We start from the raw sequence: 16,429 nt of genomic DNA, 5'->3' as shown, positions 1-16,429 counted from the left end.
ATGGGTTGAACAAGCTTGGTTTAAAGCATACATCAAAACAGTAGCATCACTTGTTCTTTAAAGGAGGTTGACACCTTTTCTTACAGTTGAAGAGCACAGAAAGATGACAGAATTAAGATCAATGTCTGTTATAGCAAAAATAAATGAGATAAACTTTTCTGTTAAAACTATATTTTCATTTTGAGTCAAATAACAAAAAGCAGGGACTCTTTAAAATGAGTGATTCAAGGAGGACAAAAGGCTTGAAACAAACATTAATAAAACAATGGTTTAGATATTAATATTAAACAATTTGTTTTTGAGACAAAGTGTTGCTGTGTCACTTCCAGGTTGGAGTGTAGTGGCGTGATCATGGCTCACTGTACCCTTGAAATCCTGGGCTCGATGGATCGTCCCACCTCAACCTCACCCTTGCTCCCCCCATCGCCAGTAGCTAGGACATCAGGCTACCAAACTCAGCTAATTTTTAAATGTTTTGTAGAGATAGGGTCTCACTATGTTGTACAGGCTGGTCTTGAACTCCTGGTGCTCAAGTGATCCTCCGGCCTCAGTCCCTGAAAGTATTGGGATTACAGGCATAAGTCACCACTCCCAGCTAGATATTAATATTAAACAATTTAAGGTTAGAATGGAATAATAGCTTTTTTATATATATATAAAAAGGAAAGTTTCAGCTTTTAATCTTTTACTCTGTTGTTTTGCTTTCCTGTGTTAAATTTGAGAGGTAATAGAGAATGGAGGGACACAGAAATCAGATAATCAGTTGAGAAACTGGTAAGATTTAGTTGATGAGTCATGAATATGGGTGGTATAAATTTTAAAAGGCTTATCTTACATACAGAAATACTACTACAGATCGTTACTAGTCAAAAACATTAAATTCTTAAACTTTTTTGTTTCTCAGCATTTGACTTAATGTTTTGTATGTAGTGGTTTCAGTTAATGTGTGTAGTTGTTGATGTTGATAATGATGGTAATGATGGTAAGGATGAAATGCTAACGAAATGAGAGTTCTGAGTTGCTATGACAAGGAAAAAATTTTTTATTGCTTTGTATAGCCAAGTCAGATGCTTAATTTCTTTCTTTCAGATATTTAATGACTCTGCTGTGGATAACCATTCAAAATGTTCACATATTACGGCTATCAAAAGTTCACAAAAGTTTATGCAAGTCAGGTAACTTTTAAAAATAAGAAAATGCTTTAACCTCTGAAATAATTTATGGATATCAACTCAGAAAAAATACAAAAATTATATTTATTCTATTTTAGATTGTTAACTCCACAGAAACGATCAAATTCCAATCAGTGGTTTGAAAAAGGAGATAAAGGTATTTGCCGTTTATATTTTTTTCTAAGAAGTAGGGGTAACAAATTATATGAGGCTTTTATATTAGTCAAATAAATTGTTGGCATTATTTGCATCTCTGGTTAACTGATCATGCATGCCAGGCTTTAAAATACATCTTCCCTAAATATAAAACAAATACATTTTAAGTGAAGGAGAAATAAAACCCTTTACAGACAAGCAAATGCTTAGAGATTTTGTCACCACCAGGCCTGCCCTACAAGAGATCCTGAAGGAAGCACTAAACATGGAAAGGAACAACCGGTACCAGCCATTGCAAAAACATGCCAAAATGTAAACACCATCAACACTAGGAAGAAACTGCATCAATTAACGAGCAAAATAACCAGCTAATATCATAACGACAGGATCAAGTTCACACATAACAATATTAACCTTAAATGTAAATGGACTAAATGGTCCAATTGAAAGACACAGACTGGCAAATTGGATAAAGACTGAAAACCCATCAGTGTGCTGTATTCAGGAGACCCATCTCACATGCAGAGACACACATAGGCTCAAAATAAAGGGATGGAGGAAGATCTACCAAGCAAATGGAAAACAAAAAAAGGTAGGGGTTGCAATCCTAGTCTCTGATAAAACAGACTTTAAACCAACAAAGATCAAAAGAGACAAAGAAGGCCATTACATAATGGTAAAGGGATCAATTCAACAAGAAGAGCTAACTATCTAAAATATATATGCGCCCAATACAGGAGCATCCAGATTCATAAAGCAAGTCCTTAGAGACTTAAAAGAGACTTAGACTCCCATACAATAATAATGGGAGACTTTAACACCCCATTGTCAACATTAGACAGATCAACGAGACAGAAAGTTAACAAGGATATCAAGGAATTGAACTCACATCTGCACCAAGCGGACCTAATAGACATCCACAGAACTCTCCACCCCAAATCAACAGAATATACATTCTTCTCAGCACCACATCACATTTATTCCAAAATTGACCACATAGTTGGAAGTAAAGCACTCCTCAGCAAATGTAAAAGAACAGAAATTATAACAAACTGTCTCTCAGACCACAGTGCAATCAAACTAGAACTCAGGACTAAGAAACTCAATCAAAACCACTCAACTATATGGAAACTGAACAACCTGCTCCTGAATGACTATTGGGTAAATAAGGAAATGAAGGCAGAAATAAAGACGTTCTTTGAAATCAATGAGAACAAAGATACAACATACCAGAATCTCTGGGACACATTTAAAGCAGTGTGTAGAGGGAAATTTATAGCACTAAATGCCCACAAGAATAAGCAGGAAAGATCTAAAATTGACACTCTAACATCGCAATTAAAAGAACTCGAGAAGCAAGAGCAAACACATTCAAAAGCTAGCAGAAAGCAAGAAATAACTAAGATCAGAGCAGAACTGAAGCAGACGGAGACACAAAAACCCTTCAAAAATCAATGAATCCAAGAGCTGGTTTTTTGAAAGATCAACAAAATTGATAGACTGCTAGCAAGACTAATAAAGAAGAAAAGACAGAAGAATCAAATAGACACAATAAAAATGATAAAGGGGATATCACCACTGATCCCACAAAATACAAATTACCATCAGAGAATATTATAAACCCTCTACACGAATAAACTAGAAAACCTAGAAGAAATGGATAAATTCCTGGACACATATACTCTCCCAAGACTAAACCAGGAAGAACCTGAATCCTTGAATAGACCAATAGCAGGCTCTGAAATTGAGGCAATAATTAACAGCCTACCAACCAGAAAAAGTCCAGGACCAGATTCACAGCCGAATTCTTCCAGAGGTATGAGGAGGAGCTGGTACCATTCCTTCAGAAACTATTCCAATCAATAGAAAAAGAAGGAATCCTCCCTCACTCATTTTATGAGGCCAACATCATCCTGATACCAAAACCTGGCAGAGACACAACAAAAAAAGAGAATTTTAGACCAACATCCCTGAACATCAATACAAAAATCGTCAATAAAATACTGGCAAACCGAATCCAGCAGCACATCAAAAAGCTTATCCACCATGATCAAGTGGGTTTCATCCCTGGGATGCAAGGCTGGTTCAACATATGCAAATCAATAAATGTAATCCAGTATATAAACAGAACCAAAGACAAAAACTACATGATTATCTCAATAGATGCAGAAAAGGCCTTTGACAAAATTCAACAGACCTTCATGATAAAAACTCTCAATAAATTTGGTATTGATGGAACGTATCTCAAAATAACAAGAGCTATTTATGACAAACCCACAGCCAATATCATACTGAATGGGCAAAAACTGGAAGCATTCCCTTTGAAAACTGGCAGAAGACAGGGATGCCCTCTCTCACCACTCCTATTCAACATAGTGGTGGAAGTTCTGGCTAGGACAATCAGGCAAGAAAAAGAAATAAAGGGTATTCAATTAGGAAAAGAAGAAGTCAAATTGTCCCATTTGCAGATGACATGATTGTATATTTAGAAAACCCCATCGTCTCAGCCCAAAATCTCTTAAGCTGATAAGCAACTTCAGCAAAGTCTCAGGATACAAAATCGATGTGCAAAAATCACAAGCATTCTTATACACCAATAACATACAAACAGAGAGCGAAATCATGAATGAACTCACATTCACAATTGCTACAAAGAGAATAAAATACCTAGGAATTCAATTCACAAGGGATGTGAAGGACCTCTTCAAGGAGAACTGTAAACCACTGCTCAGTGAAATAAAAGAAGATACAAACAAATGGAAGAACATACGATGCTCATGGATAGGAAGAATCAATATTGTGAAAATGACCATACTGCCCAAGGTAATTTATGGATTCAATGCCATCCCCATTAAGCTACCAATGACTTTCTTCACATAATTGGAAAAAACTGCTTTAAAGTTCATATGGAGCCAAAAAAGAGCCCACATTGCCAAGACAATCCTAAGCCAAAAGAACAAAGCTGGAGGCATCATGCTACCTGACTTCAAACTACACTACAAGGCTACAGTAACCAAAACAGCATGGTACTGGTACCAAAACAGAGGTATAGACAAATGGAACAGAACAGGGCCCTCAGAAATAATACCACACATCTACAGCCATCTGATCTTTGACAAACCTGACAAAAACAAGAAAGGGAGAAAGGATTCCTATTTAATAAATGGTGCTGGGAAAATTGGCTAGCCATAAGTAGAAAGCTGAAATGGGATCCTTTCCTTACTCCTTACACAAAGATTAATTCAAGATGGATTAGAGACTTAAATGTTAGACCTAAAACCATAAAAACTCTAGAAGAAAACCTAGGTAATACCATTCAGGACATAGGCATGCGCAAGGTCTTCATGTCTAAACACCAAAAGTAATGGCAACAAAAGCCAAAATTGACAAATGGGATCTCATTAAACTAAAGAGCTTCTGCATGGCAAAAGAAACTACCATCAGAGTGAACAGGCAACCTACAGAATGGGAGAAAATTTTTGCAATCTACTCATCTGACAAAGGGCTAATATCCAGAACCTACAAGGAACCCAAACAAATTTACAAGAAAAAAACAAACAACCCCATCAAAAAGTGGGCAAAGATATGAACAGACACTTCTCAAAAGAAGACATTTATACAGCCAACAGACACATGAAAAAATGCTCATCATCACTGGCCATCAGAGAAATGCAAATCAAAACCACAATGAGATACCATCTCACGCCAGTTAGAATGGCGATCATGAAAAAGTCAGGAAACAACAGGTGCTGGAGAGGATGTGGAGAAATAGGAACACTTTTACAGTGTTGGTGGGATTGTAAACTAGTTCAACCATTGTGGAAAACCGTGTGGCGATTCCTCAAGGATCTAGAACTAGAAATACCATTTGACCCAGCCATCCCATTACTGGGTATATACCCAAAGGATTATAAATCATGCTGCTATAAAGACACATGCACACGGATGTTTATTGCGACACTATTCACAATAGCAAAGGCTTGGAATCAACCCAAATGTCCATCAGTGACAGACTGGATTAAGAAAATGTGACACATATACACCATGGAATACTATGCAGCCATAAAAAAGGATGAGTTCATGTCCTTTGTAGGGACATGGATGAAGCTGGAAACCATCATTCTCAGCAAACTATCACAAGAACAGAAAACCAAACACTGCATGTTCTCACTCATAGGCGGGAATTGAACAATGAGATCACTTGGACACAGGAAGAGGAACATCACACACTGGGGCCTGTGGTGGGGAGGGGGAAGAGGAGGGGGATAGCATTAGGAGATATACCTAATGTAAATGACAAGTTAATGGGTGCAGCACACCTACATGGCATATGTATGCATATGTAACAAACCTGCACGTTGTGCACATGTACCCTAGAACTTAAAGTATATAAAAACAAAAGAATATTTGGAAAACAAAAAAAGATATAAAGAAAACAAAAATATCATCACTCAGACGTAACTGAACATCATAAATACTGGTGTATACCGGTTTTTCTATGCATTTTTATTCTTTTTTCCTCCAAGTTTGAATCATATTTTATACATAATTTTTTATTCTTTTTTCCCACTTGATATACTATTTAGGTTATTTCTCTATGTCAGTAAATATATTTTATTTGTAATGATCGTATAATGTTCCATTGTGTGGATATGCCGTAATTTATTTAGTCATTCTTTCACGTGGAATATTTTAGGTTTTTTTTTTTTTCAGTTTTTTTGCTATTATAAATAATGCCTCTATATTCTTTTACATTAATCTTTTAAAACCTTGGACTATTTTCTTTGAATAAAGTTACTGAAGGGTCACAGGATATATATATGAATTTATCATCCCCAAGTCATCTAGCTTTTCTAACTTTGACACACCCTTGAAAATATGAACTCATTCTCTGTATGTATATACACACACATGTGTATACATGTATGTATATGTATATTAACATAATGGTGAATGTATATATAATATATACTACACAGATGGATATATTTTTGTAAACTAGTAATGCATAACAATTGCTCTATTAAAGTATATAAAAGTCTATATCTCTTTTTGTCTCATAACTGACTTTTGTTTTGAAGTTTTAAAAATGCCTTATTCTGACAATATGAAATGGATGTATATTTAGAATGCTCATTTAATATACTATAAGTCTTTTTGTCACACTCAGCATAGGATTCACCCAACACAGTATGCTTAATCCACAAAGATGCTCCTTCTGAGAGAAAAAAAATTATATATTACCTGTGCAGGTGATCTGTTTCACCTGTTTATAATCTATATACGCCAAGCTGACAGAGTGTTTGACAAGGAGGAATAGCCAATCTCTAGGAATATGGGGAAATGCACATATCTCACATAGCCCTACCTGCTGTGGAGCATGTATAGTGTGGCTTCATACCCAAGAATGAATACAATTATTTTGGAATTAAAAATTTTTTTCAATAATTTTCAAACCCAGCTTTTGAAGAAAGTAATATGTGGTAAAAATAATGCTTATGACTTAAATTTAAGAGACAAAAAGTATAAAACTCTCAGAAGATCAAATAGAAAAACATCTTCATGACTTCAAGATAGGAAAGGATTTCTCAAGCATTAAAAAGTCCAATCATGAAAGAAAGATGGAGAAATTTGGCAATATTAAAATTAAGAATTTCTGTTTATCAAAAGATACCATAAAAAGAGTACAAGGGCAAATAATATATTTGAAGTACATAAAACTTTCAAAAGAGTAGTTTCCAAAATGTGTAAAGCACTTCTATAAATGAAGAAGAAAAAAGCAGACAACCCAATTAGAAATATGTGCAAAGTATAAAAGTATACACTTTAGAAAAGAGAATCTTTTGTGGCAGATAAACATATGAAAATCAGGTAACTCAAAATAAAACTACAGTGAGGTATCATTACACATCCACCAGATTAGCAAAACTTAAAAAGTCTAACAATACTAAGTAGGAGAATGTAGGACAATAGGAATTCTCATAAACTATTGGTGGGAACTCCATTAATAAATGACTACATATTGAGACCATACCTAAATTATAATTGGAGCTAATCATTTTGTCTGGTGATATTGAATGATTTCCTGGAGTAATTCAGAATGACAGGTTACCACAAAAAATTGGTACAACCGTTTGGAAAAATTTGGCATCTAGTAAAATTAGAGATATACATACCCCATACCTCGTAGTTCCAATCCTAGGTATATACTAGAGAAATAGAAGTACATACATGCAAGGATATACATAAAAGAATGTTCATAATATCATTGGTTGTACATGAAAGCAGAAACACTTCAAATATCCATTTGCAATAGAATGGATAGATATATTGTGTTTGTGCAATGGAATACTTTACATCAGTAAAAATAAGAGAACTGTGTCTTTGTGCAATAATATGGATGCATCTTACAAGCATATGCAAAACAAAAAACCAAAACATAAGAGCATACATATGTTATTATATAACATTTAAAACAGGAAAAATAGGCTATATTATTTAGATGATAAAACAAAGCCAACGAAGGAAATGATTGTCACAAAAGTCAGGATAGTGATTACCTCTGAGGAGCAAGACTTGGTGAATGTGAAACTTTTTAGAGTGCTCATGATGTTGGATTTCTTTACCTGGGTAAAGAAACATGGGTATTCTCTTTATAATTTTGTTTGTTAAACTGTTCATATTTTTTACTCTCTTATCTGTATGTATTATGTTGAACCATATGAACTTGCCATTTTTGCAGGTTAAAACAGCTAAATATTAGCTATTTCAAATGGCTAGACTAATGTTTTATTTTACAATAAAATTACAAAAAGAGAAAAATAGTTTGTTCTTATATGACAGCAGATGCTGAGTATGGAGATAAAGAGACAGTAAGACAAGTAAGAGAATCAAAATGTACTTCACAAGTAAGTCAAATATTTTATTTCTAATTTCTAAGCAAAAATTCCAATTTAAAATATTATGTCTATTTAAATTTCAGATTTAGTACAATGATTTATGTGATTTATGTGAGATGTTGTCAGCTCGGTGATCAGGTTTCTAGAGAGTTACAGATTCTGTTTTTCAGATTAAAAGATGAAGCCACAAACATTTTATATGAAAATATACAAAAATATATTATTCGGCCATAAAAAAGAGTGAAATTTAGTTATTTGCAGCAACATGGATGGAACTGGTGGTCATTACGTTAAGCAAAATAAACCAAGCACAGAAAGACAAATATCACATCTTCTCACTCATATGTGGGAGCTAAAAAAGCGGGTTTCAAGATGATACAGTATAGATTGGTGGTTACCAGAGTCCAGGAAGGGTAGTGGGGAAGGCGGAGTGTAGAGAAGCTGATTAATGGATGCAACTATATAGTTTGATAAAAGAAATAAGGCCTTGTGTTAGATAGATCAGTATAGTGACTACAGCTTACAGCCATCTATTGTACCTGTCAAAATAGCTAGAAGAGAATAAGTCAAAGTTTCTAGCATGAAGAAAAGACAAATATTTAAGGTGATGGATATCCCAACTACACTGATTTGATATTTACAAATTACATGAATGTGTTAAATTATCACATGTATCCCAAAACTATGTAAACTATTATGCATCAATAAATTTTTTTAAAAATTAAAAAACATATACAAAAAATTATCATTAGTAAGTGACAGTATATCTTGACTACAACTAAATAATGATTGAGGAAAATGATTTTGTTTGGTAAGATTGAATGATTCACCACGGCAATTCAAGAGCAGTGGTTGCCATAAAAGTATCTTGAAAGCATTATTTAAATAGTGGAACACTTTCCTGATGATAGATGTAAACAATGTATATCAAGTTCAGTCTAACTATTAAAGGCTAAAATAAGAGAAACATCAAGTAGTATTTTGCTGTAAAGAAACACAAGTAATAAGCACATTTTTTGATGAAGGGACCCAAATTATTTCTGTAATGGGATTTGGCATAACGAGCATATTTGACAAATCATATCTCTATTCTACAAAATGACGTAAAGGAAAATTAGTATTCAGATTCTCAATTATTGTAGAGAAAGTAGCATAACAGATTTATAAGGTCAAAAAAGTGTGAAAACGAAATTAATCAATGAGAGCAAGATTGCTTAAAAGTACATCATTTTTCACTTTCAAGGAGATAGCATATGTAATTGTTCACCCAAAGAGCATATTGTGGAAATTTTAAAAGAAAAATCATTCCTAATCATTTTTTTCATCAATTCCAATATGTTCTGGCTATCATTTACTTTTTCAGGTAAGAGTGGAAGATGGAACTGGAAAGAAAAGAAAAAATTGGATAAATATTTATTTTTCTATATTTTGGTATATGTTTTAGTATCACTTTCACCAGTTATTCTTATTTCACTTATTTTGTCTGTGAAATGTTAGCATCATGGATTAATAAGGTATTTTCCTCATGCATTTTTATGTATGTCATATATGCCACAGCATTTGTTTTTTATAGTTTTCTGTTACTTTGAATTTGCAGGCCATATATACTGAACATTTTGGGAAGCCAATAGAAAATGATAGTGACGAAGTAGAAGAGAGAGCTGAGAATTTTCCACGAACATCTGAAATTCCTATATTTTTAGGAACTCCTGAAGCTGTGAAAGCATCTGAGTCATTGGAGAAAATAAAATTCCCTAAAACCCCACCGTTCGAAATGTAGGATTTTAATTAATAACTACTGTTAAATTATCTCTGTGTTGAATTAGATAAATAACTGATAGGAATAGTAAAATGCCTAGTACCTGTAACTTTAACAAGTTTTTATTATGTAGTATTTCAGACATACAAAGAAGAGAAAGACTAATATAACACACCTCCATTTACCCTCACCCTGTTTTAACAATTATTAATACCCTGCTGTTCCTGTTTCATAGACCCTCTTCTCCATTTTTCCTGCAACATTTAGCTGAAGATGGCATAAATCCCATGTACTTATAAAGCAATAGTGTGTAGATTTAAGATTTTTCCAAAGGATAAAGAAAATTTAAAATATCAAGCTAAGCCTAGCATAGTGGCATGTGCCTGCAGTCCTAGCTCTTTGGGAGGCTAAGGGAGGAGGATTCCTTGAGCCCAGGAATTTGAATCCAGCCTGAGCAACATAGTGAGACTCTATTAAAAAAAAAAAAAAAGTCAAGCTAAAAAGCTGTTGTCACATATGGTAGAATGTAGACTTATCATCAATTAATGTTCCGTCAGTCATTTCTTCATGTGTTGTAGTGTCTGAAGCAAGACTTGCCATTTCTATTAAGCAAGCTCTTTAGGCATAAATATCTCTCACATGATTATTAAATTTTGGAAACCACATATTTGTAGTTTGCAGCCAAGAAAATAGTGCTGTACTTCACCTTTCTGTTTAGTCCATCCTCTTCCTTAACACTGAACGCTGAGGTTTCTCTAAAACATGTCAAGCAGATTTCACATCAGGGTTGTTTTGCATCAGACCTGTGCTCTACTTCCGCATTTTAAATTGCTAATAAGAGTTATTGATTTGAATGTCATGCTGTTGACTCAAGCGCAGTGCATTCAAAATGGAACCTGTCATCAAACCTGAGAACTGTGAAAGAATGTGAGCTCATACGCTAAAACCTCTCTCCATGGATGAGAAAACTATGATCTGTAAAGTTAAGTGACTCATTCACAGTAATAGAGATAGTTATGGCAGTATCATCAGATTTCTATTAAATTTAACAAACACTTAACAAAATGTGCAAGGCATTGCTCTAGACATTTTATAAATACTGCTCATTTAATTTTCACACCAACCTTATTAGCTGTAGGTACATTATTATCCTTATTTTACAGAAGAGGAAACAGAATCACAGGTGATACAACTAATCAACATCAGAATAGAAATTTAAGCCCAGGCCGTTCTGGCTCTAGAATCCATGCTTTTAACCACTGGTATAAACTGTCTTGTCTAATTATTTTTCCCAAATCATATTATAATTGAACTTCCTTATACATCACTGTAATGGCTGGCTTCTCATCAACACTAAAATCTTGTCACTGGCATTCAAAATCTTGAAGACAGCACAGTGTCAAGGTTAAGAGCTTGGACTTTGAATCGGGATTGCTGCATTCACCTGCCACTTCTGGCACTTATTATTCTTTTAAGCAAATCATTTAACCTTTCTATGCTTCAAAATTCCCTACTGTAAAATGGAAGTGATAGTAATAGTACCTATTTCATAGGGTTCTTGTGAAGAATAAGTAAGTTATGCCTATGGAAGAACCTAGAATAGAGCCAGACAGTATATTCGCAGTAGGTTTTCATAGTTATTATCCCCAAATTGATTGTTCTACTTTATTTAACATTAGTCTTTACCTCATACAATCCTTTCCCCATAGGATTGTCACTTCAATAACTACTTCCTACGTTTCCCTACTGTGCTAATTCTCACCTCTATGCTATTGCTTATGATGCTTACCAGTATTCAGTGTTTAATAATAGATTTTTAACATTTTGATGATTTCTTATTTCTCAGTAACAGAAATAGAAATGCAGTACCTGAAGTTCAAACACAAAAGGAATCCCCTGGACTTTCTTTTCTTATGAGTTATACTTCTAGATCACCTGGATTGAATTTATTTGATTCTTCTGTATTTGATACAGAAATCTCATCAGATCAGGTAATATGAGAAGCCAAAAGTTTTATTTCTAAAAATTGTGCTCTGGAACTTTGAGTAATTTTAGTTCTTTAATACAAAACTGTCTTGGGGCAGATTATCAACAGAAGCATTTAAAAAAATTCTGAGTATTGATGGTATGACAAAGTTCTCTATTACCTTTTTGTTTTCAACTTCGAATGCCTCATATTGACATCTGCTCATTAAAAACGGATCTCAGGACAGGGATAATTTAAATTACAGCTAAAGGCAGTTTAAAAAATGAATTTGACTTTATAGTTAATGTATCTAACTTTCAGACAAAGTAGAATTCTCAACATAAAAATGTTCCATATTATAAATTGGTCTTTTCAACTACATGTGTATACACAGCAGCATTATCACTGGTTAATTTTAAAAGACCTAATATTGGTTTCTACTGTTCAGTGATATGAATCATGATAAAGTGCTTATTTCTATATGTAGAAATTAAAGCTGAAAACTGAGACATGCTTTATTCAAAAAGTAGAAACAATACAGTGTAGTGGTTAAAACTAGACTCTGAAGCCAGACCACTGAGGTGTGTACCAGATGTGGGATTTTGGGTAAGTGGCTTGGTTTCCTTATCTGTAAAATGAAATAATAACTATTATCATAGGGTTTGTGAGTATTCGAGTTTATATACATAAAGCACTTGGAAAAGTATCAACCACTTAATAATCCTACATAAGTATCAATGTGATATGAGTAATATTGTTATTGCTCATTTAAGTTAATTATATTTAGCCAATTTTATGTGGATTAGAATATTTTATTTGCATATCTGACATTAAATTGTTGAAATTACAAATTTATTGATGGATGATATAGTAACATACATGTTATAGTATTTTACATCTTCAACTTTTGTCTCATTTTTTATTTAAAAGCTTATTTTAAAAACAAGTAATTCCTAGGAGTATGCTGGGCATGAAAATAGACTATAGTTACTTAATTCTCATTTACAATAATAACATGAATGCAAAATGTATGTATATAAATTTAACAGGAAACATGTATACTTTGAATAAGGAAAACTACAAAACTACTGAAAAAAGTTAATGAATACATAAACACATGCAGTACTTGTATAGGAAGAAAATATTGTAAAGATAAATTTCTTCCCAATACAATTTATAAATATAGTCCAATTCAAATCTAATTATAATCCTGACAAGATTATATTTAATTTTTTGTTTTGTTTTTGTGGTGGTGGGATTGGGAAAGGAGATTGGTAAAATAATTAATAACTGTCCTGGGGGAAAGTGGTCAAGAATAATCAAGAAAACATTGAAAATAAGATTGATGATAAATTAAAATGAAATTCTAAAAAATTCAACCCCAAAAAGCAGAAAAGAAACAATAAAAAACATACACACGGTTGTGCACATGTACCCTAGAATTTAAAGTATAATAAAAAAAATACACACAGTAAAAAAATCATAAAACAAATAAATTTTACACCAAAGAATGTGCTTTTTAATAATTACACTGTGTGAATGGGCTAAACACTCATTAAAAGACAAAGATTGTAAGAATGGGGGAAAAAAAAGCAAGACCCAAATATAAGCTATCTATAAGAAACATACTTTAAATATAAAGGCAAAGACAGGTTGACAGTAAATGGATGGAAAATGATGTATCATAAAAACTAAGCATTAGAAGGTCACAATGGCTATATTAATATAATTTCTGGTAGTCTTAAAGAATATTACTAGAAATGAGAGGAACATTTCATAAAGACAAAAAAGTCAGTTCATAAGGGAGATATAACAGTCACAAATGTGTAAAGCCTAATAACAGCTTCAAAATACATGAAACAAAAAGTGACAGAATTAAAGGGAAAAATAGGCAAAAATTCAAACATAGAGGTTTTTAATACTCCTCTTTTAGCAGCTGGTAGAATTAGACAACACAATCAGTAAAGATCTTTAATAAGATCTGAATAACATCATCAATCACCTTGATCTAATTGACCTTTATGGTACATCACATCCAACAATGGCAGCATATATATTCTTTTCATGTTCTGATGGTACCTTCAGCAAGATACACCATATTCTGGGCCATAAAATGAGTCTTAATGAATTTAAAAGGATTGAAATCAGAGTATGTTCTCTGACCACAGCGGAATTAAATTAGAGCTCAATGTGATATCTAAGAAAATCCTAAATATGTAGGCCATAGATCAAAGAAGAAATCATGAGATAAATCAGAAAAAAATTTTATTTATTTATTTTTAGGTTTTATGGGTACATAGTAGATGTATATATTTATGGGGGTAGGTAAGATATTTTGATACAGGCATGCAATGTGAAATAATCATATCATAGAAAGTGAGGGTATCCATCCCCTCAAACATTTATTCTTTGTCCTACAAACAATCCAATTATACTCTTTTAGTTATTTAAAAATGTACAATTAGATTTTTTGACTATAGTCACCCTATTGTGCTATCAAATACTAGGTCTTATTCATTCTTGCTATGTTTTTTGTACCCATTAACCATTCCCACCTATCCCCAATCCCCCATCCCCCAACCTTTCCCAGCCTCTGGTAATCATCCTTCTAGTCTCTATCTCCATGATTTCAATTGTTCTTATTTTTAGGTCCCACAAATAAGTGAGAATATGCAGTTTGTCTTTCTGTGCCTGGCTTATTTCATTTAACATAATGACCTCCAGTTCCATCCATGTTGTTGCAAATGACAGGGTCTCATTCCTTTTTTCCTTTCTTCCTGTCTTCCTTTTAGTGAAGGTGATTTTCTCTGATGGTGTAATTTAATTTCTTCCTTTTTATTTTTGGTGTATCCATTGTCTGTTTTTTGATTGAGGTTACCATGAGGCTTGAAATTCTATCTTTTTTTTTTTTTGAGACACATCTTACTCTCTCACCAGGCTGGAGTGCAGTTGGCACAATCTCGGCTCACTGCAACCTCCACCTCCCGGGTTCAAGTGATTCCCCTGCCTCATCCTCCTGAGTAGCTGTGACTACAGGTGCGTGCCACCACGAATTTTTTTTTTTTTTTTTTTTTGTACTTTAGTAGAGATGGGGTTTCACCATGTTGGCCAGGATGGTCTCCATCTCCTGACCTCGTAATCTGCCTGCCTTGGCCTCCCAAAGTGCTGGGATTACAGGCGTGAGCCACTGCACCCAGCCTGAAATTCTATCTTTTAACCCATTATTTTAAATTGATGACAACTTAACACAAATTACATAAACAAACATGCAAAATAAAGCTAATAAAAACTCAACACTTTAACTTAATCCCCTGGCATTTTAACTTTTTGCTGTTTCTCTTTATGTCTTACTGTACTGTCTGTGTCATAGAAAGTTGTTGTAGTTATTATTTTTGCTTGGTTCATCAGTCTTTCTACTTAAAATAAGAGTAGTTTACAAATCACAATTACAGTGCTATAATATTCTGTTTTTCTATGTGCTTACTATTATCAGTGAGTTTTGTACCTTCAGTTGATTTCTTCTTGCTGACTAACATTGTTTTCTTTCAGATCAAAGAACTGCCTTTAGCATTTCTTATAGGACAGTTGTGTTGATGAAACCCCTCAGCTTTTGTTTGTTTGGGAAGGTCTTTATTTCTCTTCATGCTTGAAGGATATTTTTGCCAGATGTACTATTATAGTGTAAGAGTTTTTTTCCTTCAGCACATTAAATACGTTATGCTACTCTCTCCTGGCCTGTATGGTTTCCACTGAAAAGTCTGCTGCCAGACATATTGGAGCTCCATTGTATGTTATTTATTTCTTTTCTCTTGCTGCTTTTAGGATCCCTTCTTTATCCTTGACCTTTGAGAATTTGAGTATTAGTTGCCTTGAACTAGTCTTCTTTGGGTTAAATCTGTTTGGTGTTCTATAACCTTCTTATACTTGAATCTGGATATCTTTCTCTAGGTTTGGTAAGTTTTCTATTATTATCTCTTTGAATAAATTTTCTACTCCCGTCTCTTTCTCTATCGCCTCTTTAAGGCCAGTGACTCTTAGAGTTGCCCTTTTGAGGCTATTTTCTAGATCTTGTAGGTGTGCTTCATTCTTTTTTATACTATTTAAAATCTCCTCTGACTATGTATTTCCAAATAGCCTGTTTTCGAGTTCACTAATTCTTCTGCTTGATTAATTCTGCTATTAAGAGACTCTCATGAACTGTTCAGTACTCTGGTTGCATTTTTCAACTCTAGAATTTCTGCTTGATTCTTTTTAATTATTTAAATCTCTTTGTTAAATTTATCTGATAGAATTCTGAATACCTTTTCTTTGTTATCTTGAATTTCTTTGAGTTTCCTCAAAACAGGTATTTTGAATTATCTGTCCAAAAGGTCACGTATCTCTGTTTCCCCAGGACTGGTCCCTGGTGATTTTTCTAGTTCATTTGGTGAGTTCATGTTTTCCTGGATGATCTTGATGCTTGTAGTTGTTGTCGGTG

At 33.6% G+C, this 16,429-nt stretch overlaps 1 protein-coding gene across 1 annotated transcript in view; it reads left to right on the top strand.

Moving 5' to 3' along the window:
- Positions 1-16,429, top strand: part of C7BH14orf39 (chromosome 7b C14orf39 homolog) — a 44,610-nt gene that overhangs the window by 20,620 nt on the left and 7,561 nt on the right. The window contains exons 12-16 of the mRNA XM_025392545.1: positions 1,090-1,175; positions 1,271-1,329; positions 8,175-8,236; positions 9,825-10,003; positions 11,833-11,977. Of these exons, the coding sequence (XP_025248330.1) occupies positions 1,090-1,175; positions 1,271-1,329; positions 8,175-8,236; positions 9,825-10,003; positions 11,833-11,977 (531 nt within the window). The remainder of the gene's footprint in view (positions 1-1,089; positions 1,176-1,270; positions 1,330-8,174; positions 8,237-9,824; positions 10,004-11,832; positions 11,978-16,429) is intronic.

This window comes from Theropithecus gelada, chromosome 7b (assembly GCF_003255815.1).
Source record: "Theropithecus gelada isolate Dixy chromosome 7b, Tgel_1.0, whole genome shotgun sequence".
Classification (NCBI taxonomy): Eukaryota; Metazoa; Chordata; class Mammalia; order Primates; family Cercopithecidae; genus Theropithecus; species Theropithecus gelada.
The sequence above is the reverse complement of the archived record's forward strand: the minus strand, read 5'-3'. Positions and strand labels throughout refer to the sequence as shown.